Genomic DNA, 26961 nt, shown 5'->3' on the forward strand with positions numbered 1-26961 from the left:
TTGGGGGAAAACCAAGAGCTTTCTGACTAGCCCTGTGTTCCCCATCCCTTCCCCCAGTGTTACTAATGGGTCCAGCCCACCCAGATTCCTGAAATCTTTTGATTAACTGAGGTTTTATCACACGGAGCTAGAAGCCAAATGTGTGTGCTTTGTGGTTTGTCTAGTTCCCTGCACACCCAGAGGCAGTAATTCCTCGCTGTAGAGATACTATTAATGCTCAAGTGGAAAGTGCCATTGCCATCTGATACCCAGTGGTTAGATTTTCCTGGGTTGAGGCATCTGGTGTGGATTTCTGTTGCTGAGCTAAGAGACAGCTTACCTCAGACCTCCACCTCCTGAGTCATGCCCACCTCCTTACTGCAGAGTCATGGGTATCCAGGAAAAAGTGGGCATGCTCACTTGCTCAGGAGCTCTCTACTCCTCTTTCATTCATTAGCCACGTCTGGGTCAGTGCCGTTGCCTGCACGGTGGGCTCCCACTGCATGACCAGCTCCACTGGGCCCTCCTCCCTGGGATTTTCCCTGCTGCCTCAGAAACCCAGCAGGGACTGTGTGGGAGTGGTTGTAGGTGAGGTGTTGTGCAGACACTCTGAACCCACCGGCTTTATGTCTTTAGGGACCTTAATCGGAATCGTATCCGGCTGATCGAGGGCCTGACGTTCCAGGGGCTTGACAGTTTGGAGGTGCTGAAGCTTCAGCGAAACAACATCAGCAAGCTGACCGATGGAGCCTTCTGGGGGCTGTCCAAGATGCATGTGCTGTGAGTGCTGGGCTGTGTTTGGGCACCAGGGACTTGCGTGTGGTCTCACTGAGTCACGTGTATGTGTTCATCAAGTGCCCTGCCCCAAGGATCATTTAGGACTTCAGCCCAAACCGGCCCCCAGTCCTCTGGACTTAGGCTAGGCCTAACTCAGTGTCTTTGGGCTCTTTGCCAGATAAGAGTCTTTTCCTCGAAGGTTAAGAAAACCTCTTGTGGGGAGTTACAGTGGATTCAGTGGTGTAAGTTGGTTAGTGAAGATGGAAGAGGGAGCCATTTTGGGGGGGCTGCTCTTCCCTCCACTTCTGCATTCCACGGACGGTGGAGCAGGTACCCTTCCCACGTCCCCTCCTCTGGCCCACACCCTGAGGGAGGTTCCCTCTCTCCTCTTTGAGCTTTGACGGTCTCGATGTGCAGGTCGGCCACAAATGTGTAGTTCATCTTGGGAGATTTACTTTGCTTGCTGAGTTAATTGGCACTGGCGGGCACGTCCCCTCTATCCAGGGAGCAGGTGCACATCGCAGGACTCATCTGCCTGACAGAGTAGCACAGTGCAGCAAGAACACACAGAGAAGGGCGGAAAAGGCAGTGTTCATCCTCTATTTTCAAACATTTAAATTTGTTTATTGTTGATCCAAAGTAAGTTCTACTTGTAGTTGTAAACATACTTAAATGGCAAGAAAAAGCAGTGGTTGCCCACCCTCCTGCCCTCCCCTCCATCTAACCCCAGTGCGCTTCCAAGAGGCAGTCACTTCTCATTTCTCTCTTGTGTTTTCTGTTCGTAGGTAATACACTTACACCACTGTCTTGACTAGTTGACCTGAGATTTCTTGCTTTACGGTTCCTGGTTTAACTTGTCAGGACACCTCCTCTGCTCTGTTCCAGTCTCTGTGAGTGGTGTCACTGCATTTATCTTTTGTTTGTTATCTTTGCAACCTAAACAAAACACACAAATTCTAGTTCCCATTCTGTCGGCTCTTTCTGCTGTGTCTCATGGACCATGCCTTTCACACGCATGCTTACACACATGCTCACACAGAAGTGAGGGCCTTAGCACTACGGGTTTGCTTCTCCCTCTCTTTGATGTCCCCCTCTGACTGGCTGCACTATTTTTTACATATTTAAGAACACTTCTACTTGACATCCTTAAAACTGTAACTGTAGACTGAAATTTAAATGGTTGTGTGCTGGGAGGGCTGAGATAAAAAGAATTCGTGAAGAAAATGCAGTTAGCAGTCCATACCATATAGTTTTTATGTTCAACAAATTCATACATATTGGAGGTGATTAATTGCCTTAGAGGTTAGTTATAAATTTAGTGCTCACGTCTGTGCAGCAGCAGAGAGCGAGATGGATAACAGCAAAACATGGTGGCCCAAAGCCCTTGTAATACTGAACGGGGGCAGCATTTGAATGACTAACTCTCATTCTCAAGGTTGGGGCCATCCCCAGCCAGGGGCGCAGGGTGAAGAAACTGGGTAACAACCTTCTTACTTAATACACTTGGTGGGAGCCAAGTTCTCAGCACTATGATGAAATTCTGACCTTTATTTATTTTTTTAATTTCCTTCTCATAGCAGCCCTATGGGGTTACTACTCTTGGTTATCTCCATTTTCTATGTGTTCAGGTTCATTCAACCCGCAGAGTAGCAAAATTGGTATTTAAATCCAAGTAATCCGACTACTCATCTGTAAAACAGGGATGATGATGAGAGCCACCTCCTGTTCTTTCTTTTCTCTTTCTTTCATGGGCTCTGCCCTCTGCTTTCAAACTCCTCTGCCCATGTTTGTGCTTGGTTCACCTTGTGTTTGGTTGAAAATGAAGCTCCTCTTGGCTTCTGAGCTCTCTAGGTTGGTCTGGACACTCACTGCCATCTGTTGGGTTTGCCTGTCTTGTCCCATCCTGCACACACAGTACTCTCATGCCCTGTTGTTAGATCCTTGGTGCCAGCCAGTGGATCTTTGGTATTTGACCCTCAGTTCCAGCTCACTGCTGCCTATGCAGTGGGGTAAATAAGAACCAGGGGACCTTCCACCTTCATTCTGCATGTGTCTATCATTGCAGGCACCTGGAGTACAATAGCCTGGTAGAAGTGAACAGTGGCTCACTCTACGGTCTCACAGCTCTGCACCAGCTGCACCTCAGCAACAACTCCATCTCCCATATTAGCCGGGATGGCTGGAGCTTCTGCCAGAAGCTACATGAGCTGTGAGTTTTGTTCCACTTTGCTCTGTGTCATGCTGTGTAGAAACACTACCTGTAGGGGACCCTCCAGAGCCCAGGAAGCTGGAGGTCTGGCCTGTCCCAAGCAGAGTGGACTGAGGTGGGCTCAGGTGGGAGGGCTCAGAGGCAGGCACTGCCTGTTCTATATCCCTTCCTCTGCTTCCCTCCCCCACATACCCTGCACGGACCTGGAGTTTATATATCAGTGCATCTATCATTCCCTAAAGCAGCAATCAATGGTCCCGCCTCTTTTCTTTCCCCTTTCACTTTCCTTGGATTCTGTGAGTGTGCATGTGAGTGTTAACCCTTTGGGTTTAGTTTTGGAGCCCTTCACAGCAGTGTTTTTGCATAGTATTCTCATGTGGCAATGGGTGACTCCTAACAGGCTGCTTGCTTGGGCTGTGACCCAACTCAGGAACTCCCAGGACCCACAGTTCTCTGTCATCCAGGCCTGGGAGCCCAGGAAGCAGGAGGGGTCTTCTAAGTCCCCCAGACCTGAGCCAGTCCAACTGCTAGGCCGAAGCACAGTTTTCTGAATTGCTGGAGGGGGTGTGAGCCCTGGGGTTGAGGCGGTGAAGGGCTAGTGGTCAGTGTGAAGCTGTTTTCCGTGCCCTTTAGAAGGGGCAGAGTAGGTCACAGCAGTGTGCCCTCAGTGGCCTGGCAGTTTGCCTGACACCCAGGGAACCTTGAGTTCAGGACTGCTTTCCAGCACATTCCCACCCCTCCTTTCAGCTAAATTCTTTAATTGCAGGTGAGGATGTAATTTTGATCTCCTGCCAAGTCTTTGCAACTGACAGGCACCATGACTTATTTCTCCAGGAGAGAAAGAATGTTACTCCCTGCTGCCTTTAAAAACATATTAATCTTCTCTGAATTTATTTTCTATGTTCCTGCCCCAGACCAAATTTCCGATTTTTCAACAGTAGATGACTTAACATGCCAAGTAACCAACCCAGGCAGGGCTGCATCAGAGGGGCAGGAGGCTTGCCAAGAGGAAGGACGGTTTGATTTTGATACTCAGGGAAGGTGTCCTGCTTGTAGTGGGCTAGGGAATTAATGTCATCCTAGAAGTTTGGACAGGAGACGCTGGTGCCATGGGTGGTACCCAGGTAAAGGTGTGAAGTACTGTGAGGAGGGTTTGTTCCAGGTGGTGGTTAGTGGTGCCCTCTGCTGGTCAATGTGGACAGCCTAACTGGGCCACCCTGCTCACTTGGGGCATAGCCTGGTGTCCTAGGAGTCCAGAGACTCAGGCCTCTGATGTGAAAGGTCCTTCATAGCCTGGATCAGGACAGGCCATGGGTGCTGAGACAAAGGGGTTGGAACCTGGAGCGTTCTTGAGCTGCATGGCCTCGTGTAGTTCTCATACTTCCTGGTCTCCGGGAACATTTCAGCAGTCACGGTCCCAATGGGTTTCCAGCTGTCTGAACAGTCTTGCCCTCAGGATTCTTGTCTGCGTGTCCCTCCCCACTGCGACCCAACTTGCTGTGGCTTGCTGATCAGAAGAGGGTGACCTCTTGCAACTTGAAGGTGACATTTGTTTTCCCCTTTCCTTCTTCAGGATTCTGTCCTACAACAATCTCACCCGGCTGGATGAGGAGAGCCTGGCTGACCTCAGCAGCTTAAGCATCCTGCGTCTCAGCCACAATTCCATCAGCCACATCGCGGAAGGTGCCTTCAAGGGACTCAAAAACCTGCGCATCTTGTACGTCTTTCACTGTGGGGTTGATAGAATGAAGGGATCCTGGCTGGGAGGCAGTGGAGGCCAGCTACCCGCTTTGTTGAAGACCCTTTCATTGGCTGCCAGTTAGAATTGGGTCTAAAACTGACCTGTTATGGGTGCAGTCTCACATTTTCTTATATGTAACCAAAAAAGAACTGGTTGAGCAAAAAAAATGCCCGTCACTTCTCCAAGGTGGTGCTTATGGAGTGATGATGACTCAAGATTAATGAGTGCTAATTCCCACAACCACCTGCGGGATGCAGGGGTCCTGTGGTTGGGAGAAGCTTCCCGTGCCGAGTGCAGGAGCAGTCTCCAGGACAGTGGCTGTGTGGTCAGCCTTTCCATCTTGAGTCATCTCCCTGCCACTTCCATGTGAAGTTCTGAATGCTTTCTGCGTGGACCAAGGGGATGCTTCGGCTCATCTCTTGGGGACCCCGTGTCTAGGAGCCCCCATTTCTAAGACAGGGAATTAGAGGATCTTGTGCTTTTCGTTCAGCCTACATGGAGGCAAGAATGTCGCTTCTCTCTAAACTTCTAATTAGGTGTAGTTGCCAGAAGTTGCTACAGGAATCTTTTCTGGGACTTAAAATTTTTTAGTTGTTAGTTTTAGAGAACTTCCAGGCAACTAACTATTGGCATAGTGTCCCCAAAGACAGCAGTATGGTTTCAACAGTAGTGGTGGGTTCTGAGGCCCCCTTCCGGCTCAGCCCACTGTAGGAAGAGAGCCTGCCCCCATGTCGGGGAGGAAGGCCTCTGCACTTGCACCTGGTGGAAGGGCAGAGTGGGCTTTGATGCTGAGCCATTGTTGGAGTGTGTGAAACAGCCCAGATGCTGGGCCATTCAAGCTGAGGTCAGTTTGGAGCCTTTGCAAGGCCTGAATAACAAGACTAGGAATACTGAGTAGGCCAGGAAGAAGAGAAAAGATTTGGCAGCCAGGGCTGGGAGAGGGTAGACAGGCACACAAAGCTGCAGCTCCCAGTTTTTCAATAGGGAGGAACCCCATTGAAAGAAGTCCCTTCTATCAGCAAAATGTCAGCTCTTTGAGCTTTGTACTATATAAAATAAAGGCCAGAGCAAGCATTTCACTTTGTGCTCAGCACTCCTTCTCTACCGGCCCTGTGAAGTCCTTCCAAAGGCTCACGGGAGCCAAGCGCAGCATCTTCTCTGTTCCTGGCTCTCATCTGCAAGAGCCTGGAAGAAGAGAGTGTAGGTACTGAGAACCTTGTGGAGAGTTGGGGAGGGCCAACCACCTGGCAAATGGGGGCCTGGTTGCCAACTTCTCTCCTGGGGCCGTGACCTGCCTTAGAAGCTGGGGGAGGAAGCTGAATCACTGGCCTTGTGCTTTGCATTGTTGGAGAAGCTTGGGTTGAGAAGTTGGCCTTATCCTCTCATCCTGGAAAATGGGACACAAGTCTGACTCAGCTTCCAGATGTCGTCCCTGGCTCAGAGTTGGGGTCTGTGCAGGCCCTGTAAAAAGACAGAGGCTCTGGGCTCCAAAACCACTTGTCAGCATGGAGGTGACCCCTAGGAGGGCCCCATGCCCAGGCCCCTTTCCTCACTGTCCCTTTCCTTCCACGTGCTCTTTGCAGTTTCTTGGTCAAGTCCAGAAAAAGGGTTCTGGGCGCAGTCTGATTCTCGGTGCCAGTGGCCAGACATCTGCTCTCTGGGGCGGAATACAGATGAGGCTTTCTCGTGTGCTGTTTGCACACCCTCCTTCCCCAGCCTTGGCCTCAGCTGACTTGGGAGCAGTGCACAGAGCTAGGGAAGCTGCTCGTTCAAAGTGTGTCAGCCTTGTGGGAAGTCTGAGAAAGCCAGGCCGTGCCACACAGGGTGCAAACCTGGGCTTCCCGTGGCTCAGTGGTCACACTTCTCTTGACTGTACATCACAGCTGGGCACCTAGAATGTTTCTCAATGTTTCAGCTTCAGTGTGGCAGTTTGGGTGGCAGTTTATCCTCCCCTTCATGTTGAAGAACAAGTTGAGAACTGGATGGCGAGCTTTCTTTCTGTCTTCTCCCCAGGGATCTGGACCACAACGAGATTTCAGGCACAATAGAAGATACCAGTGGTGCTTTTATGGGGCTTGACAGCCTCAGCAAGCTGTGAGTATCTCCCCTTTGAAGTTCTGGGAGCTCCTGCATGTGAAGACAGTTCTTGGCTCCCGCCAGGTCTCCTTTGTTCTAGGCCTGCCCATGGAGAGCTGGCTGGTATTTATCTTCTTTTGTTTGGGAAGAAAAATATGGATAAGAGAGTGAGAGACATCCCAGCTTCTCTCCGGCCAGCGGTTTCATAATGCCCTGGGCATTCACTTCGTTGGGGCTTAAGACCTGGTGTCTGGAGGCCTGTTGGGGCTTCTGTACCAGTTCACTTATGACCCATGTGAAAACAGCCAAATTTTTTGTACAAAGAAGTCTTGCCCTCTTGCTCAGTTTCTAGAAATTGTGTGAAATGTCTGAAGGCTAGTACCTCTTGAGCATTGCGAGTCTTCAGTCAGTGTTTTTGTCAGAGATTAATAATTTTAAACAGAAACAGTCATTTACTACGGGTGATGTAGTAGCTATTTTTTACTCAGAATGTCTGGTATTTTTGTTTTTCTAAGTTCTTAGAATTTGCCAGTTGCTCTCTGAAGCACACGTGTTATATAGAACAGTATCATGAGGGCAGGCTGTTAAGCAATCTTTTTTGTAATTGAAGAAACATAACTGAAGGGATTTTGCCCACGACCACACAGCTTGTACGTGGCAGGGTCAGAATTTGCCTGTGTGGCCCCGAAGCCCGGATTGCGTCTCCTCGTCCCACCCTTTCTCTGCGTCTCACCAGCACTTTCTGCAGATGCTGCCCGAGCAACAGGCAGGAGCAGGGATTGGAGCAGTCAGTACTGTCCACTGGCCTCTCAGAGCAGGGGTTGGAGGAGACAGAGAAGCCGGCCACCACTCCTGTCCCATCCCTGACAGCAGGCTGGGGAGAATGTAAAGTAAACATTTGGAAGCAGCAGCACGGGGCCCTAGGGAAAGCCTGTGGGGGGAAGAGTCTGTATAGACACTGTTTCTGATTTGTGTTGAAAAGTAGAGTTTTCATACCTCTTGTCTCTGAGTCCTGAGTAAAAAGAAGCTGGGATCTCACAGGACTGTTTCTCTTGAGCATGCTGTATTCTAACAGTATGTCAAAAATGTCTGTCAGTCTTCCTTTCCCTAAAAAAATGCTCCCTCCTCCCCACCTCCTGACACCTTTGCCCAGGATAGCACAATGAGTGGGACGGAGGAGCCTGGAGCTGTGAATTAGGCAGCTGGGGGGGGGCGCCTGGCCAGCCACCCAGCACAGCCTCACTGTGAGGGTCTTAGCTGTAACTGACAGGCGTGGGTGGGACAGGGGCTGGCACCCTCGGTCCTTGCAGGGCATGTCCCTCAGAGGCACTGGAGCCATTGCTGGGTGTCATGGCTTCCAGGAGGCTTTCCCTCCCAGGTGAGGTGCGGCTGGTGCTCCAGGGCCTCTGGTTCTGGATAAAGCAGGCTGTGTCCACCGCCCAGACTGCCTTCCTAACCCAACTGCCTGCCGTCTTCCACGGTGTTTTCTGTATTTCATCCTGCTGGACCAGGCCCCACGGTTCTGTCAAAAGCCCTAAGAAGTTAGCACAAGCTCCCATGTTCCTCACTAGCACTGTGCTTTTTTTAAAAAGGGATCCCCAAAGCAGTGGGTTCTACGCAGACCTGCTGCTGAGACCCCAGAGAACTTTTTAAAACAGTGTCTCTGGCCTCCCCTGATCTGGCTGCACAGATCGGAACCTCGGGCCTGGCGGCTTTGTGCCTGTTGGGGCGGCGGGGGCGGGTAGTACACAGAAAAACAGACACACATAAGTGGGGGAAGTTGAGACAATGACAGTAATTGTTTCATATGATTAAATACATGCAGTCAGTTACTTAGGTGAGATGGTATCATAGTTATGTTGCAAAAAAACCAAAAAACGAAAAAAGAATCCTCCTCTTCTTGAATTTAAAGAAACATAGTGTGATGCCTCTGACTTGGGTTCGCAGTCCTCTGGCCCAGCCGGGAATGGGAAGACGCAGTGAGGCTGGCAGGACGAGAGGCGGCTGCAGCGGTGTGACGGACACGTGAGGCCGGTGGCACTCTCAGTCTGCCACGAAGGCGTGCGAGGCCTTCAGGTTAAATGGGAAAAAATACAGCAGGTGCTTTTCTGTGATTCTGGTGCCTGGCACGTGGAAGGTTTGGAGTAAACAGTGTAGGAGGGAGGGTAGGCTTTGATCTCTTCCCCACTCAGAGCACTGCCTGGAAGCTCTGTGGCATGGCTACGGCCAGGAGATGTGTCTGTGAGCGACACCACGTTGCCACCTCTCAGTGGCCTGGTGGCAGTCTGTTGGGTGGGTCCGTTAGATGTAGGGAGCATGTTGGCGTAGAGGATGGCTCTGACCCTTGTGGGCTGCAGTCAGTGTGAACCTGGTGTGGGTTCACCTTTGACGCACCTGAGGGATGGTGTTCCCAGGATCTACCTTACAGTGGGAAGTTAGGGACTCTCTGGTATTCACTCAGTTATTCAAGGATCTGGGGTCCTTCCTACCATGCCAGAGGCCAGATCTAAATTAAAATGTTTTCCAAAAAAAGACCAGTGGGCAGCAGAGCCATAAGAGACTTCCGTCTGTGAAGACTGGGTGGGTGTGGCGCTGCCTGTAAGTTCTGCAGCTGCTGAACAGCCATTTTGGATGGTTCTTCAGACTGGAGCCCCTGGCAAGGCAAGTATGTTCTAGAAGTCCTTCTCCCTCATTTGCCTGTGGTCATTATACTCACCAGCTCCACGCCCCACGTTCCGAATGTCTGTGGAGCCTGCTGTGGGCCTGCAGTGTCCTAGGATGTGAGGAGGGAAGGGAGGGTGTCTGGGGCACAGACTAGGAGCACTCAGTCTCTTGTGTGCAGCGGGCGATGCCGGGTCTGCCCCGTGGGCACAGCGCTGTCCGTGCCATTCCCCAGGAAGTACACCGGGGAGGGTAGCGTGTGTGAATGGTAGTTTGGGGGACAATATGGAGCATTGGATTATAAGGCCAAGTTTCCTGGTTCCTGCAGGGTGGAGAGGGCCCTGGTAGGTCCTGTCTCCAGTTGATTATTGAGGGAGATCTCCCAGTCTTTACCGAACAGGATTCATTGTTGATGAGTCGGCGGGGAAGAGGCTACTCTCAGTCATCACAGGCACCACCTTAGCACTGCCCACCCCCAGGGTCTGCAGGATTGTTTAGCAAGAGCCCAAGACCTGTGGGAGCCCTCGGCTGGGCAGCCAGGAGATGCACGAGAGGACTTGATGGGTGGCTTCCCAGGGTGACTGACTGCTCTGAGTTGGTGGTATGGAGAAATTGGCCAGCTGTCCCTTCTCTGGGAGCCTCAGATCAGGCGGACCCAAGTTTCAGGGGCCCACAACCACATGGGACAGCAGGGGCATCCTCCTAGCTCAGAGTCCAGCTCCTCCTCCACGTAGCAGCCTGTACAGGGGCTCCCGTCTGCTGGCTGAGCCCCAGCCCCCACGCCCCTCACATGTCTGCTGGGAAACTGTAACAACCTGTTTTTATCTACCACCAGGGTGATTAGTCTCTGCCTAATTGAGAATTTGTTTTATTGCTGTTGTCATCGTTAGAAATAACAGCCTGCCCTCACTGTAGAAGAGGTCAGTGTGACTAATATCTAATGGATGAAATAAAGCACAGCTTTTTCCTGGCTCTAGTTTATGGGAGATTTCACTATAGTTCAGAAACATTTAATAGGACCTGCCTCGGCCTGGGGAGCTGAGTACTGTGAGGTGGGTGGAATTCTGGGCGAGTGGGGTTTATGCCCTGTCTGCTGGGAAAGGGAGGGGGGCTAGTTAGCGTGACCAGCAGTATCTATGTGCTTGGTTTATTTGTTCTAAAATAAAAGTTTCAGATTGAGAGAGGCTATAGAGACTCAGGATGAGATTGTTTTCACATCCATGCGGGCTGCCTTTTAGAGAAAGAAAGGGCGCAAAGGGGTCTCCGGCCTTCGAGCCCCCCTTCACCTCCAGAGGCAGGAAACAGAGCCGGCTCTGTCTGAAGGCTGAACTCAGAGTTACTGCTGGGGCTGCTTAACTGGAGGCCCTGAGAGAAGAGTCTGTTCCTGATGAAGTGGGGGCATTGGGAAGCCCCTCAGAAGTGGCCACCTGGGCTCGTGGTGCCCAGGGAGCAGGCCGAGATGGCCCCTCCACCAGTGCTCCTGGCACTGCCCGGCTCGGTGCACATTTGGTCCTGTTTTCCGCAAGGCAGCGTTCCATATTTACCTGGGTGGCCCTGGGGCCTTTTACAGTTAGGTTGAAGCTAGGACCACGGGGGCTACCCTGCCATCTTTAGATTTTTTTCAAGGGTATATTTCCTTTCCATTGTTTATTCAGGGAGGTCTGGTGCTTGCTGGTTTTTCTTTTGGGTCCCAGTCTTAATGCAGGTCTGAAGGTGGAACTGGCCATTAGTTGAACTCTTTCTCCTTCTCGGTGGATCCTGGACAAGGACACCCCCACCCCCACCCTGCATGAGGGGCTGAGCCAGGCTGGCTTTCTCCACAGGCTTTCTGCCCCAACCACCTGCACGGGCTGCCTAGGAATCGCTGTGCCTCATCTGGTGATTCTGAGATTGCCCGGGAGCTGACCCCCAGCAGTCCATTTTTAATGAGCCTCGGAGATTATCCTAGTGTGCATCAGGGTTGCAGAGCCGTGTAGCCGACTGCCTCATTCCCTTCAGGTGTCCACTGGCAGACAGTTCCCATGCTAACAGGAGTTAGAGGAACACCTTGGTGGGCTCTCGTCAGAGTACCTGATAATGGAGGGAAAAACTGAAACTTGATTCTTTTCATTCCCAATGTCCAGCATATTCTAGCTGCTGTCCCTCCTCCTCTGTCCAGAAAAAAACTTTTCTTTGCATTACACAGCCTAGCGGAAGAAGACCCATTTCTTCTTTGTGTGTTTGGCTGGGGAAAATTTTGGTTCCTGAGAAAACTCAACAGTTACTGCTAAGGTTGAAATCGGTATTGCCCAGAAACAGGAGCCTCTTCTCATGGGTGGGTGGGTGGGTGGTGGTTGATCTTTGATAACGTCTCGCTGAGAGTTAGTGAACCTGGGCCCGTTGGCGTCATGGACAGTCTTGGTGACACTGTGGCCCTGAAGGCCCTCAGGGGCCTTCTCTAGGTGCCCCAAAGAGCTGGGACTCATCCCGATGGCCTCCTGCCCTCTTCTTGCCTCACCTGGGAACCTCGATCCCAGAATGCAGCTTCCAGAGGCGGGTGGTAGTTTTTGGTCCTGGAGTTTTCCTTCCTTTCTGACTCCGTTTCCTGCCATTGACATAGTGATCATCCCCCTCTCTGCTCTGAGACCATGGCTGAACTTCAGCCCTCACCCTTGGGTGGTCCTTGGAGGGAAACAGCCAGAGCTGGACCAGCAGATTTCCACTTAACATTGCAAGGGGCCTTTTTAGGTGAGACAGTGCATGCAATTCCAACCTGTCATCGCTGTTAAATTCTAATAAAGATAAAAGTATTTTATTTCAGAAAGGGGAAGGCCTGTGTGTTTCAGGCCCATAAGCTCAGCACAGGTCAGATTTCCACCTGCCTGTCACTGGACAGACTTATCAGATAGCACTACCCTAATTGTGTGTTCTCTTTCTCTAACCCTTCCTTGTCTCCTCCCCCCACCCCCCACCCCCCATTTTTGGATGTTTGGAAACTGCAGGACTCTGTTTGGAAACAAGATCAAGTCCGTAGCTAAGAGAGCATTCTCGGGGCTGGAAGGCTTGGAGCACCTGTGAGTATCTTGCCAGACTCTCCCTGACCCTGGGACTGCCAAATGCAGGGCCTCGGATGCCTGCTACCAATTTAATCACATCTTTGTAAACCGAGAAACAGGCAATAGGGAGATGCCAGCTGCTTCTTTCACATTATAAGTCAGCTTCAACTTTGGCCTTTATTTTGCCTGTGCTGGGGACAGTTACAGAATATATGACCAGTCAGTGAGCTCCCAATTAATGCCATTGGTGTTTGGATAAGTCCACTCCTCCTTTTCGTGCCGTGCCTCACCCCTGCACCAGCTCCTCCACAGGCCCTGGTCTCCTTTCCACTTTAGCAAGGGTATTTTGTCCTGGCCGAGATCTGTACCTCCACTAGAACAGCCTAACAGTGCTAAGTACCTGCTGGGTTTTGCTGGGTGATGTTTCTCCTGTGTGGTGGTTCTGAAGCAGATGACTCCAGTACTTGATTCTTAGTTTGTTTTGTCCTTGAGTCAAGTTTGATTTCTGTTGGGAAAGGTTTGCCTGTTGACTTTTTGAGCAGGCCTTCACCTAGCTTTGATGCTCCTGTTAAGGCTGGCTTGGTTCCAGAGTTATTCCATACGCCTACATCAACACATGTGAAATGCTAGCCATTTACACTGGAATTACAGGACACAGGCATCTGGCTGGTACCTGTGGCTCATTCGCAAAACCAAGGCTGTCCTGAAAAATACCTGAGCCTCTTAGCTCAAACATGGGGCTGACTTGAAGGGTTCTTTGCATAAGTAAAGAGTATTCTTTTTTTTCCCCGCAGGAACCTTGGAGAGAATGCTATCCGATCTGTCCAGTTTGATGCCTTTGTGAAGATGAAGAATCTCAAAGAGCTGTGAGTACCTGGGACTCCAAGACCATGGTTAACATGATTAGAGAATTTCAGATAAGAAACGCCTTATCTGGATTGTCTCTCATCTTATGTAATAGTTGTGACCATTCATCATTGTGTGCAAGTTAAATCGTCTTTTAAAAAATTCTCTGTGGGGCTTCTTCTGGATCAGGGGTAAGCACACTTTTTCTTGAAGGGGCCACATTGTAAATATCTTCAACTTTGTGGGCCATAGGGTCTCTGTGTTGACAACTCTTATTGTAGCAGGAAGTAGCCATAGATAATACATAAAGGGACGGGCGAGCTGTGCACCAGAAGTTTGTTTGCAGAGACAGTGGGCTGCACGCTGTGGTTTACTCCTGCTGTTCTGAATGATGTGTAGTGAATGCTCCAGAACAGGTACGGGCATCCCTGCAGTTGCGTCGGGGACAGGTTTTCACTTTTGGAGTTTTAAAACGAAGGGCCTATGTTGACAGGGCTTCTTTAAAGAACCTGGTGGGCTGTGAGCAGGGCAGACATATCTATGGCATGGTCACATATGGCTGCGGGACAGGGTGGTGGTGCCCAGCCCATGTCTGTTTCGAAGGTCCCCTTGGAGTTCATGGTGGTAGTGCTGCCACTGTACACTGTAACCATATAGGTTCTTGGGTGACAAGGGTTAGAAGAGCTTACTTATGCCCTTGTCTGTAGGAGCTAATCTAGGCATTCAACTAGTGATACTCAAGTTTCCTGTATTATTCCTATACATAAATCTGATCCTGCAGCCAGTGAGTCCTAGCTATATTAGTTCCCTCAAGGTGGGCTGACGGAGTGGAGAGGCCAAGGGTGAGCATCTTTGCACCCTGACTTTTTTCCTGAGGCTGCAGCTGGTGGACACTAGATTGTAGGGGGTGGGAGTAGGAATGGGGAAATGGGGAGCTGTAGTCCCCATAGTTGTAAACCAAAGCAGAAGCAGGTCCTTGGTGACACTGCTCTAGGTGGGACCTTTCTTTGTTGTGAGATTCCAGTCTGTTGAGTAGATGCTCCTTTGTAGAAGGGTCATGATTTTAGATTGGGAGTTCATAGAAGGATGGCTACATGGATAAATAGGTGATGAAGCACACATAACGAAGCATTTATTGTAAAATCTACGTGGTGAGGACATGAGTATTTATGTTTCCATCAATGTTTCTGCTTTTGAAACTTTTCAAATACAATGTAAGTCGAAAAAATCTAATTAAATGGAAAGATGATTTTGAGAGAAAGCGGGAAGGACACAGAGATGAGATTTTCCTTTTGGCCTCCTAAAAATTCCGGGATTAACTGGACGCTTCCAGGTGCTTGGACACGCCCCACCCCCCACACATCTGCACGGTTCTGCAGGAGACGCCACCTTGGCCCCTCTGCCTGAGTTTCCCATCACTCACTGCATGTACCCAGCTGTGCTTGGCCCTGGTCCCAGCCTTCCAACGAGAGAAACAGTTAATTCCACTTGCTCATTTTCTTTCCCCATCCGATCAAGGCAGGTTGCACTGTGTGCTTAGTCACCCTCTGGGTAAATTTCCACATGTGATGATTAGAAACACACTCGGAGCTGGAATCATGACAGTGCATGGTGGAAGCCAGCAGAGTGCTGGGATGGCTGGCAGTGGCAGCCAAGGAAGTTGGCAAAGCTGTGCTTTTAGGTGGGGAGGGAGGAGTGCGGTGGTCCGCAGAGCCTTGGGGTTGCTGGCGTGCCCTTGTCTGGTCTCCCGGCTCAGCCTTGGTCTTTAAAACAATGTGTGTATGTAGGTGGGAGGTCAGGGGTCAGTGTCTGGCTCCCTTTCCTCTCTGTCTATTCTATTGGCCCTAACTTACTATTTAGGAAAGCTTTCTCTCAACCTTGAGTGCCCAGTGGCTTCTGAGGTCTGGATGTCTGTCTGAGGTGACTCCCATTGTGGAGGAAAAAGGAAGCCCTTGAGACCCAGGCCAACTTGACTCTTCCACACTGTTTCTGATCAAGAATGAATGGGAAGTCTGTTTTCCCCAGTGTGTTCCCTTGGCTTGAGTGAAATGTGTCCCTATTCCTCGCTTAAGTGCCTGGAGTCGCACAGTGCAGTCCCATTGTCTTCCCCTAGACTTTTGTGTGCAGTAACACCCCGGCTTTCCTGTTGACTATGTAGGAAGGGACAATCTTGCCAAATGCCCTGTAATGGGGAGCTCTTCACCTGTTACATTGTTTTTTTTTTTTGTTTTTTGGTTTTTTTTTTGCTCTTCACCAAGGAAATGTTTCCAGTCCAGGCAGCAGCCTTTCCCTTCACACACACGCCCACGCTGGGAAGCTCCTCAGTTGCTAAGCAGGACTCGGCTGCATCCTCATGGTTGACAGCCCCTCTGCCCCTGTAGTAACTGCAGCAGAACAGCCCCCTAGATGTCTCTAAGCAGAGTTACCTGCCCACCAAATAATAGATTCAAAATCTGATGCTGGTTTTAAGCTCTAATATGGGCAAGCATCTCACTTATAAATGGCTTCCAGAGCAGTTATTTGGGTTTTTAAAAAAGTAATTCCTGGAACAAGTTTAATACGTTAAGAGGCCTGACTAATCTGGGAATGATGAGGAGCAGGATGGAAGAGTAGATTTTACAAAATTTACTCAGCATTGGGTTCTCGGGCTTCCCTTTCATTTTCCCATGCTTTGTACCAGGGCAGGTTTCTCTGCTCATTAGAAGGCCAGAGTGAAATGGAAGAAAACACAAAAACTGTCCATTTGGTTGCTTTGTTTGATGTCTGAGGAAAGTGGTGGGTGGAGAGGGAGGCTATTGCCATGATATTGGCCCATGTGACATTTTGGAATTTCTAGGCACACGTCCTTGGAGACAGGTGATGACAGGGAAGTCCATGTGCCTTCTTATTCAGCCTTCGTCTTTGCTGTGGGCCAGACCCTGTTCTGCACACATGGACTTCAGGTCTTCCAGGAACAGGGCTGCAAGGCTCCTTGGTTGGCTTATCTTCGAGTGACTCCTCAGGAAAGAATGTCCACTGAGGTGGCGACTCAGATTTCTGTTTAAAAAGCTGATCCTCAGTTGCTGAGAAATGAAGAAGAAAATATTCTCTGTTTTGGTTGGAGCCTCACAAAACCAAAGTTGTGCATTCTCATGCTCCCTGGGCAGTGGCAGTTAACTAACAAGCGCTATTTAGGGAGCCGAGGCGACTTCTGCCGGCCTCCCGATAGGGCTGGTGTAGAGATAAATACACAAACAAGACAGAAGCCGCCAGCCAGGCTTACACTTGGAAGAAAACATGCAGCTTTGCCAAAAAAAAAGACAACAGTCTATAGAAATAGCGCCCTTCTCAGAACTTGTTTCTGATTTTAGATCAGAGTCTCTGATTGAAATCAGAAACTCCCAGTGGTTAAAGAGGAGGGCATCATCCCTCCCCACTGGACGGTCAGAGGCCAGGAGCGGTGAGCTGGCCTCCCCAAGGTCTGGTGAGAGCAGTGTCTGTCCCGGAACACGTGTGAACTCCAGCTTGGTGTTACTCAGGTTTGTCCTTAGGCCAGCGTATCAGCGTCACCTGAGAACTTGATAGAAATGCAGGGTCTTGGATCCAGCCCCAACCTACTGAGTAAACCAGAAGCAACATTGTATCAGAATCTCCGGGCAGATTCTATACGATTGAAGAGGAACTGGGAGAAGAATCATTTCCCTTTTTGGTTTGTGGGTGTGAATGGCAGAAGCGGATCAGAGGTGGTGGATCGTTGTATGTCTGAGAGAATATTCCTTGTCAGTCACACCTCAAACATCCCTTGTATTTTTCTTGCAGCCGCATCAGCAGTGATAGCTTCCTGTGTGACTGCCAGCTGAAGTGGCTGCCTCCGTGGTTACTGGGCAGGATGCTGCAGGCCTTCGTGACAGCCACCTGTGCCCACCCGGAATCACTGAAGGGCCAGAGCATTTTCTCTGTTCTGCCAGAGAGTTTCGTGTGTGGTAAGACTGTCTTTGTGATTGTTTTCCATGAAGGGCAAGGAGCCAGGGGGAGCTCTTCATTATGGGAGTGATTCCTATGATCAGAGTTAAACCCTAGCCCATGGTTACCAATCAGCTGCTGGATGCAATTTATTTTCCACTGAAACCACACATAGTATTTACCGCATAGTTGCCTTGTTATGTGGTTCTTGGCATCCACATGTTTAATCAGAAGGGAGCAGGGGTTGGTTCAGTTACAAATCAGAATAATCAGTTACGGGAAGATAGTTTGTATTGTTTCGAGGGTGCTGGAGCCCGGGTTTAGCTGTGAATTTGCTCAGTGTGTGAGGCTGGAGTATTAATATGTTTCTTTCCAACCCCAAGATTGAAAGGTTAAATACAGGAAGAACTAGCCTCAGGAGAATAGCTGCATAAAAATAATTCCTTAATGTTGACTTGCCCTCTTGCTGTTTCTCAAACCACTCAAGTCTGTACTTGTAGCTTGAAATTCCTTTTTCTTCTGATTGTTGTAATATAGGTCTTGCCATCTTTTGCCCAGGGCTGGTTGAAGTCCAGTGCACTAGCTCAGATAGGAATAGTGCAGCCTCCTGGTCAGTGAGATGTGGTCAGAGAACGATGGATTTGAGTTGTTCCTGGTTTGCGCTTTGAGTAGGAGTGAGAGCGGGATTCCCAGGGCTACCTGGAACTGCCCCGACAGGTGTGAGTCCTGCTGCCTCTTGGTCTGCCCCGAGTTCTGTAGTCCCTGTTCTGATGGTCCTAACCAGGAGTGCCTCTAGGCACACGGGAGTTCCTGTGCTCCTACTTTTTGGGTATAGCCATAGCCAGTGTGCCTGCCGAAGTCCTCCTTCCTACATCCAAGGATGTGAGGTCCTCCTGTGTCTGGACCTGGAACAGCAGCTGGTTCCTCTGTGTCCTGGGTGCCTGAGGGACTTAGAGTTGGCTCTTCTCTCCCCAGATGACTTACCAAAGCCACAGATTATCACCCAGCCAGAGACGACCATGGCTGTGGTGGGCAAGGACATCCGGTTTACATGCTCGGCAGCCAGCAGCAGCAGCTCCCCTATGACCTTTGCCTGGAAGAAGGACAATGAGGTCCTGGTCAACGCTGACATGGAGAACTTTGCCCACGTCCGGGCACAGGATGGGGAAGTGATGGAGTATACCACCATCCTGCACCTCCGCCATGTCACTTTCGGGCACGAGGGCCGCTACCAGTGCGTCATCACCAACCACTTTGGCTCCACCTACTCACACAAGGCCAGGCTCACTGTGAACGGTATGGGGGTGCCATCTCGTTATCCTGGTGCTTGACTCCTAGGAGTCCACGTACAACTGTTCGGTCAGTTACCCCTGTGGCGATGATTGAGACGGCACTCACACAGCATCATTGGGACAGTCCTGTTTCATGCTATCGCCTTCATTAGCCCCAGAACAAGTTTTGAAGATTAAAGGGTTACTTTCAGTGGAGTCTTTGTTTTGAGGGACTATTTTATGCAGTTATTATGTTAACTGCAATTGTGAGCCCAAGCCTTTTATTTAGCAGTTGGGGCAGCAAAGCTGGTGTGAGTGCTAGCCTGAGAGCAAATGGTCCTCTGGATGTTTGGCAAGCAATTGTTACTCTGCAAACAGCTTTGGAGCCCATCGAGGTGGCTTTCTTCTAGACTGCTGTTTGTTGTAGTGAGTTTAGAACAGGAGAGAGGTACAGAGCTTCAGTGGTTAACCACCCCACCTCTAAACCTCACAAGATTTTCCTGATTATTAAACCTCTAATAAAAAAGTGCTAGAGTTAATGTGCTCTTAAGCTCTTGCAGACCACAGAAGAACATATTCTTTACCACACTTTGGCTGGTTCTCTTGGCTTTTCTGAGGGAGTCCTCACTGTTTCTCAAAAACTCTAGTGAACTGTTGGGAATCCCCACCAAAGTCACCTTGACTGGAATATGTGGCTGGATGCTTCCCAGTGTATGAAGGAGTATTTGGGGTATGAATGCAGGATAAGTGCTTTCAACTTGCCGTGTACACAGTAACATGGCCTCACACGCCCTCTTCAGACGAGTTTCTGCAGGTGGGAGAAGCTCACCCACTGCTTTCTCCAGGGTGCGAGCACGTCACCCACCCTCTGTGCTTGCTTCTTGCTGCAGTAGATGTTTGTGATTCCCAGGCTCTCTGCTGGTGCTTACAGTGGGCCAGCACTAGGCCCTGGCATTTATGAGGTGTCCCAGTACAGACCGTGGTTACCATGTGAGACGGGGGAAATGTTTCATTGAAAGCCTTGGTTTGAGGGGGTGCCGCCAGCCTCAGGGGTACAGAGGGATGGATGGAAGTGCTCCATTGTGGCCTTGGGCAGCTGGGGGGGCTTAGGGACATACTACTACTCTTTCAGAGGTGAGAGTAGTGGCCGTAGCCAGACCTTGGCATGCAGGGTGGTGAGGTGGTGGGCTGACACCCAGGCACAGTGGGAGGAGGGTTATGCTGGCCTTTACATCCCATAACTCAACTGGATTGTGTTTTACAGTGTTGCCGTCATTCACCAAAATGCCCCATGACATCGCTATCCGGACTGGCACCATGGCCCGCCTTGAATGTGCTGCCACCGGCCACCCTAACCCCCAGATAGCCTGGCAGAAGGACGGAGGCACAGATTTCCCTGCTGCTCGTGAGCGACGCATGCATGTCATGCCCGACGATGATGTGTTTTTCATCACTGATGTGAAAATAGACGACATGGGGGTTTATAGCTGTACCGCCCAGAACTCTGCTGGCTCCATTTCAGCGAACGCCACCCTGACTGTCTTAGGTTCGACTGTTGCTACACTGGGTGTTTACATGTGTCCGTGTGTGTGTATGACAGAGGTTTTCTCAAATATCACAGATACCTAGAGGCAAGGTTCTGAAACCATCTGTGGAGCCTTGAGGTTCAGAAATGTGGTAAGCTGTTTCTGAAAACATTCTAGGCTACTTTCTAAGATTTTTTTGAACAAGTGATTTCATCTCTTAAAAAAAAAAGGCTTAGGTAAAACACGGTGGATGAGAACCGCCTCAGAACGGGGCAGGACAGGTGTAGAAACACAGGACAGTTGGGGAACGGGAGACACCAGTTCATTCTCCTTGTAGGAGCCACCTGCAGCACGGGGGTGACTCAGTTAGTGTGTTAGAAGGGCTTCTGAAAAACTCGCCACTCCAGTAGATCGCATATGGCATTTCACTCGTGTGGTAGATTGTCCTTTGTCTAGAAGCCACTGGGGCCCCCGGAATAACTGTAAGATCTCCTCTGCCTTGCAGAAACCCCATCCCTGGCGGTGCCCTTGGAAGACCGTGTGGTGTCCATGGGAGACACGGTGGCTCTTCAGTGCAAGGCAGCTGGGAGCCCTCCGCCCCGCATCACCTGGCTCAAGGGGGACCGGCCTCTGAGCCTCACTGAGCGGCACCACTTCACCCCTGGCAACCAGCTGCTGGTTGTGCAGAACGTGGTGGCTGAGGACGCAGGCCAGTACACCTGTGAGATGTCCAACGCCCTGGGCACGGAGCGGGCTCACAGCCAGCTGAGCATCCTGCCCAGCCCTGGCTGCAGGAGGGACGGCACCACCGCAGGCATCTTCACTATCGCCGTGGTGTGCAGCATTGTCCTGACGTCCTTGGTCTGGGTGTGCATCATCTACCAGACCAGGAAGAAGAGTGAGGAATACAGTGTCACCAACACAGGTGAGTCCCTGCTGGCCGAGTCTGTTTTCAGGTAGGAGGAGGACAGCAGTGACGTTTGGGAGGGAGGCCAGGTCCAGAGGCCCTTGAAGGATTTCAGTGTATTTAAAACTCTAGACCATTTGGGACTACGGAGCCATTCTGGACAGCTGAGGCTTTAGTGTCATTGATATTCTTTTAACTTCCAGGAATTTAGCATTAAGTGGGAATACTCTCCAATTATGAGCTCTGCAATTTTCTGTCTCTTTGGTAATTCACAGGCATCCGGGGCACATGCTGTGTTGCCACGTGGGAGATTGTTGCCACAGTGATCTCAGCGTTGTGTTTCTGTAGCTCGGTCCCGTCCCATCACTACTTCCTCTCTTTTGTGCACTCTGGCATCTGATTGCCACACTTCTTACACCTGGGTGTAGAGTAAGGTTCAGCACATTCTGGGAGGGCCTCTTGAGTGCAGGACTCCACACAGTCTCTGCACGGCCTTAACAGCGACCATTGAGAGATCCTGTGTCTGTGTCTATGTCCTTGTCACCACAAAGGACTGGGACACCTGGTGGGTGACTGCCCTGTCTCCTTGTAGATGAGACCGTCGTGCCTCCAGATGTTCCAAGCTACCTCTCCTCCCAGGGGACCCTTTCTGACCGACAGGAAACTGTGCTCAGGACTGAGGGTGGCCATCAGGCCAATGGACACATTGAGAACAATGGTAAGGCCTCCGAGTCTGATGTGACTGTTCCCATGAGCAGGAGGTGGCCTCCGGCCCTCTCTCAGGGCAGGTACATGGCATTACATTGAGCACATCTGACCTGGAAGGCTGGTGGTGGAAGCCTGTTGGGTTTTTGGACCTCCCTGTGCAAGTTCTACAAAGTTTTAAAAACTCATCCCCTAGGAAGTCACTACATTTGGCTTAGCATCTCTTACTAAGTCTCAGCTTCTCTCATACTCAAAACTCTCACAAGGCTCAGTGACTTCAGTGGGGGAGACAGAGCACATGCTCGGGACAAGTTGATCCTTATAGGAACTCATCCCCAGGGCTGAGTGCTGAAAGGTCTGCCCACCAGGATGGCAGTCTTAGAAAAGGGGCCTGTGCACCACCGTGCTAGAGAACACTTTAGAAATGGCTGTTCTAGCAGCGCTGTCCATTCTTCCATCAGGCTTTTGGTGACGTGCCAGGCCCAGCATATCCAACAGTGTGGGGCTCTATTGCAGGTATTTGTCCAAGGGATGCAGGTCTCTATCCGGAGGCAGATGCTCACGTCGTTACCTGCAGGCAGCCCAAGCTCTATGTTGGGTACAATAAGGAGCCATGGAAAGTGATGGAGAAAGCTGACGCCACACCTGGTCAACAGAAGATGGGTATGTCAGGAGGTATTTTGTTCTTGAAATGCAAACCTGGGTTGACCTCGATAACGAAGTGTGGGGGTACACATTATTGTCTAAGATTATCTCAGAAGTTGGTATTCAGTGGAGGTTGTGTGGGGCCTGGCTCTCTGAGTTCAAGCAGGATGTCTCTAAAATAAACTGATGGTGTGGTGAGTCCGGACATGAACTTTCCAAATTTATAAGCAACCTAAATAAAGGCAAAGCCCAAACAAAAGGACCTTTTCACAAGGGCTCTGGAGATTATGTTTCTAATTGTTCAGAAGACTCATGGCTTCTGAACTGTGTGGTCTCTTCAAATGGGATTCCTTTCTGAGACCAAAGTTGTCTGACAGAATTTAATCTGAAATGTTTAAACATGGAAGACTCATTCTTAATGGCACGATGTTTGCTCAGTCCTTTTTATGTGAACATGCTGGGAGCATGGGGTTCGTAGAGTTGATAATGAGTGGGGCTCTGGCCTCGCGGAGGTGGACTACAGCAGCCTCTGTGTGGGGGCCGAGGCCTCAGTTGATGCGTCAACTGAGCTGGAGCCTCATCATCTCCGGCTGTGTCTTGCAGAGCACAGTGGCCCAGTTGTATGCAGTGACTGCAACACTGATATGGACAGTCACTCCAAGGAACAAGCCTTCTGTCCTCAGCCTGGGTCCAGAGACAGTACACAACCAGGTACACCAAGCAGCCAGGAGTCCAGTCGCAGTGACCAAGAACATTCTCCACATCTGCCTGGTGGGACTTTGGACAGGCCCCACACTGACTGCAGGGAGTCCCTCTACCCCAGTAACCATGATAGAATGCTGACGTCCTTGAAGAAAAAGTCCGGAGCACCCCCAGATGGCAAAGGTAAATGTTTACTTTCATCCCAGGAGTCGCCAGCATCTGGGGTGGGCACAAAAACAGCCAGGCTAGAAGGTCTTACGTGCCCTCTCCTTTCTTATTAGGGGCCTCTCCGTGGACGTTAGCAAGGTTGTGTGAGCCAGACTCCATAGACCTCCAGCCTTCCTCTACGTTAACTCCTGGCAGTTCTGAGCTCTCACGAGCCCCTTCGGGCTTTCCCAGCATCCCCAGCGAAGGCCAGCACTTGCTTCTTTCCAATGGACAACTCCCCAGAGTGTGTGACTCCGATACTGAGTCCACACCACTGACAGGACAGCTCCCTGGGAAGCGGAGTGGGCCGCTGCTGTTTGCACCGCAGATCTAGGCGTTGTCTACCTCAGCTCTTGTCGCAATCTCTACGGGAAAGAGGTAGGAGAGGCTGTGAGGAAGCTTGGGTTCAAGCGTCACTGATCTGTACAGTTTTAACTTCCATGTGGAGTGTCAGTAGTTTAAAGGACTTGCAGCTGAAGTCAGAATGCAGGAGGCTGTTGTGTACAAAAGGCAGAAAAGTATTTGATACCATTGTACATAAGAGTTTTCAGAGATTTCATATATATTATATATCTTTTACAGAGGATATTTTAATCTTTAGTGCATGGTTAACAGAAAAAAATCATACAATTTTGACAATGTTATTTTTCATATCAGGTTGCTGTTTAATTTTGGAAGGAGCAGGGATAGTTTTGGTGCCTTAATGTATGGATAGAATTTATAGAAGCTAAAAACCACATTTGCTCTGAGGAGCTTTACTGGGTGGGAAGGATGGGAAGTCCTACCGAGTCGCACATCATAGGACAGGCCCCTGGGATGCTGTATAGGCAGAGACTTGGTTCGCATTGGAAGTAGCTTCATGTCATTGTTGCTCACGTGTGGTGGCTCCTGCCGCAGACCCGGCTGTGGAGCCCAGACCCACAGGGTTCATGGCCCTCTGCACGTGAATGACTTTCTTGTAGTTTTGAGTTCTTGATTTAACAAGGATGAGGGGAGGTTGTTAATCCACCACCAGCATTTGGTCTGAAGTTAAGCCTTCCTTCTGTGATAAAAGAAAATGTGGTCTTGTCAGTATCATCTGAGGCTTTCTAATGAGATAGAAGTTGCTGCTGTTGATACCTGTGGATTTTTCAGTGATGTTTTAGTCTGCCAATCTGATTAATATTGATCTTAGGGGAGAAAAAGGATCAAGTCCTTCCTTTCCAGGGCTAGCTTATCTCGACTGAGGATCGGGAGCAGGCCTGTCCACGTCCTTCCCTCACACGCACAGACCCGGGCTTGCACTTGCAAGCTTTCGCCCTTGACCTGGGTTCTGGGTATATTTGCACTTTTGAGACCGGTAGCTGGACCATCTTGTGAGTGCCAATGTATAGGTCAGGAAAAATGACATTGAAACTGACAAGGTCCTTAAAAGCTCAGAAAGCAAGGTCCTTTAGCCAAAAAGCTGAAGGTATATTGACAAAATGGTGGCTTTGTTAAATTTTACTGTCAGATGTCATCGCTGTTCCAAAAGGTAAGCACATTTAGAATTTTGTTCTCAACAGTGAACTGATTAATGTTACTTCCACAACATATGTGAATTTGCTGCTTCTGAGAGGCAATGTGAAAGAGGAAGTATTACTTTCATGTACAAAGTTATTTATTTATAGAAATTTTGGTACAATGTACATTGAGAAACATGTAAAATATTGAAGTGTCTAACAAATGGCATTGAAGTGTCTTTAATAAAGTTTCATTTATAAATGTTAAGTGTGTGGCTTGGGTCATTCTTCTGTGTACATTAACCAGCATCACTTCACCCCATTTAATTCCAGAGATGCCCTGATAGATGCGGTCATTCTACCTTTAATTACTATCTGCCCTCCTGAGCCCCTGCACCCCCCCAAAAAAAATTGTGGGCAGAGCAGAATGGTGTACTATGGCTCCAGGGAAGACACGGCAGCATTAGATTTCTGAGATTCTGAATTTTTCCAACACCTGGAGCTTATTAGTCAAGCTCTAGAATGGTTACCTTCCCATTTCATCCGTTCTGTTTCCAGTGTTCAGCATAAAACTTCAGGAAAAGCTTACTGATTAGGAACCAAGAAATAACACTGCCTGGCCCAGCCCATCCTTCAGTCTGAAATGGAAAAGGGTGGAGTGCAGCCCAGCTGCCACCAAGAGCCCCGCACTCCTTCCGCCCCCAAGCCCATGAGGCCTGCCTGGTCACGGATCTGCAAATGCTTGCTTTCCTTCACATACCACATGGGCCCCACGGTGGACACTTCCCCGTCAAATACAATAGTGTTTTTACAGGTTAAATCTGAGGGCACAGCCTGGTTACCCAGCAAGAATGCTCACATACACCTGTAGTTCATTCTTTTCAACAAAGCTGTAAGCTTATACAGTAGTGATTAATCCAGGAGAGAAACACATGTACCACCATTTCCCTGGCTCCCCCCTTCCCCAGTCTAGCCATTCTTTTAAAATTATGGCCATCTCTGTCGAATCTGCTATCAGGCAGGAAACAAAAGGTCAGATACAACCAAATGAAAGCTGTGAGAGGCCAGGACTCAGCATCACCAGACTTATTTATTAAGTGGTTCTGAGAGCATTATTCAGAGTACCTCTGTGGACACTGTTTTCTCCCTTTCTGGCAAACAGGCTGATGACATCACTCCAGCCAGCCTGTAGCACAGAAAACGCGTTCTCCACGTCATACTTGGCAGAGCTGGATTGCAGCACTGTGTTTTGTGGTGTAGATGGCCGAACAGCTGCTCGCTGGACTGGATCCGCTCTCACAGCATGGCGCCTTCATGAAAGAAGGGGATGCAGGGCTGTGGGACTCATGGACTCTCTTTGCCAAGTTTCAACAGCAAGCTGCGAGTTTGGTCATAAGCACCAAGAAAGATGAAACCTCCCAGACTGATGGCTGCCATTCGAGGGAATACACCTGCAAATAATCTAGGGGCAACAAAACAAAGATTTAAAAAAAATATTTTGTTGCAAAAAAGGTTAAATTCCAACACCCACAGCTTGCTCAACTCAACACTTCATGCTCATTAAACCCCACACAGTACTTAAATGTGTGTTTTTTCCTTTTATAATGGGACTAAATTACATTCCCAAGTAGACTTGCTGAAGTCTGAGCCCAGTTGTTGGCTGGCAAAAGTGGCTACATACCAGACAGCTTACTTGTGAGCACTCACAATTAAGTCAAATAATTAGTCAAGAAATAGTAACTCTGTGTGCACAATAGTCCTGTTTAAGACTTTCAAACTCTGTCTTTTAGAGATGATGGAATTGCCAAGAGGTCAAAGGGCACAGCCCACCCTGGAAGCCCGCCATGGTCTCAGGGTGTTAGAGGAGATTTTTGGACAGCTCTGCTGTTCCTCCCATTGACTGAGGCGCATTTTGTCCTTAGAGACCCACAAATACGATGCCACCATGGGAAGCAAATCTCCACGATTCCATTCTCTTTCTCCTCTGATGAAGGGGAAGAAAGGTGAACGGACTGTGGCAGGGAAGGAGTAGCAGCTTTGTGCCCAAGCACCCAAGATGACTTATTGTCAGAGTTGCAACTTGGGAATAATTGAGGAAATGGGAAGTAAAAGAACAATGTTACTATCGATGTATATTGGAGATTCCATTAATTTTTTTTTAAATCCTCACCTGAGGATATGTTTATTGATTTTAGAGCAAGAGGAAGGGGTAGAACAACATCAATCAGTTGCCCTCCACATGTGCCTGGAC

At 49.7% G+C, this 26961-nt stretch overlaps 2 protein-coding genes across 6 annotated transcripts in view; one reads left to right on the forward strand and one right to left on the reverse strand.

Annotated features, from left to right (window-relative positions):
• LRIG1 (leucine rich repeats and immunoglobulin like domains 1) overlaps nt 1-24978 on the forward strand; it is a 106884-nt gene extending 81906 nt beyond the window's left edge. Inside the window, exons 6-19 of one of the 2 annotated variants that reach the window (XM_037135514.2) lie at nt 616-759; nt 2822-2965; nt 4539-4682; nt 6720-6800; nt 12425-12496; nt 13273-13344; nt 17123-17286; nt 18242-18562; nt 19802-20083; nt 20569-20988; nt 21563-21688; nt 22192-22338; nt 22924-23205; nt 23304-24978. In XM_037135514.2, coding sequence (XP_036991409.2) covers nt 616-759; nt 2822-2965; nt 4539-4682; nt 6720-6800; nt 12425-12496; nt 13273-13344; nt 17123-17286; nt 18242-18562; nt 19802-20083; nt 20569-20988; nt 21563-21688; nt 22192-22338; nt 22924-23205; nt 23304-23563 — 2659 coding nt within the window. In that variant the 3' untranslated portion in view covers nt 23564-24978. The remainder of the gene's footprint in view (nt 1-615; nt 760-2821; nt 2966-4538; nt 4683-6719; nt 6801-12424; nt 12497-13272; nt 13345-17122; nt 17287-18241; nt 18563-19801; nt 20084-20568; nt 20989-21562; nt 21689-22191; nt 22339-22923; nt 23206-23303) is intronic. The other variant, XM_037135515.2, reaches the window with a different exon arrangement.
• Nucleotides 24182-26961, reverse strand: part of SLC25A26 (solute carrier family 25 member 26) — a 156345-nt gene continuing 153565 nt past the window's right edge. For 3 of the 4 annotated variants that reach the window (XM_037135517.2, XM_037135520.2, XM_037135516.2), the window contains 2 exons: nt 25836-26172; nt 24191-24271 (listed from right to left, as the gene is read on the reverse strand). In XM_037135517.2, the coding sequence (XP_036991412.2) occupies nt 26055-26172 (118 nt within the window). In that variant the 3' untranslated portion in view covers nt 24191-24271; nt 25836-26054. Of the gene's footprint in view, nt 24272-25835; nt 26173-26961 lie in introns of all 4 variants that reach the window. The other variant, XM_037135518.2, reaches the window with a different exon arrangement.

Source organism: Artibeus jamaicensis, unplaced genomic scaffold (assembly GCF_021234435.1).
Source record: "Artibeus jamaicensis isolate MK-2021 breed Jamaican fruit bat unplaced genomic scaffold, CSHL_Jam_final contig_3105, whole genome shotgun sequence".
Classification (NCBI taxonomy): domain Eukaryota; kingdom Metazoa; phylum Chordata; class Mammalia; order Chiroptera; family Phyllostomidae; genus Artibeus; species Artibeus jamaicensis.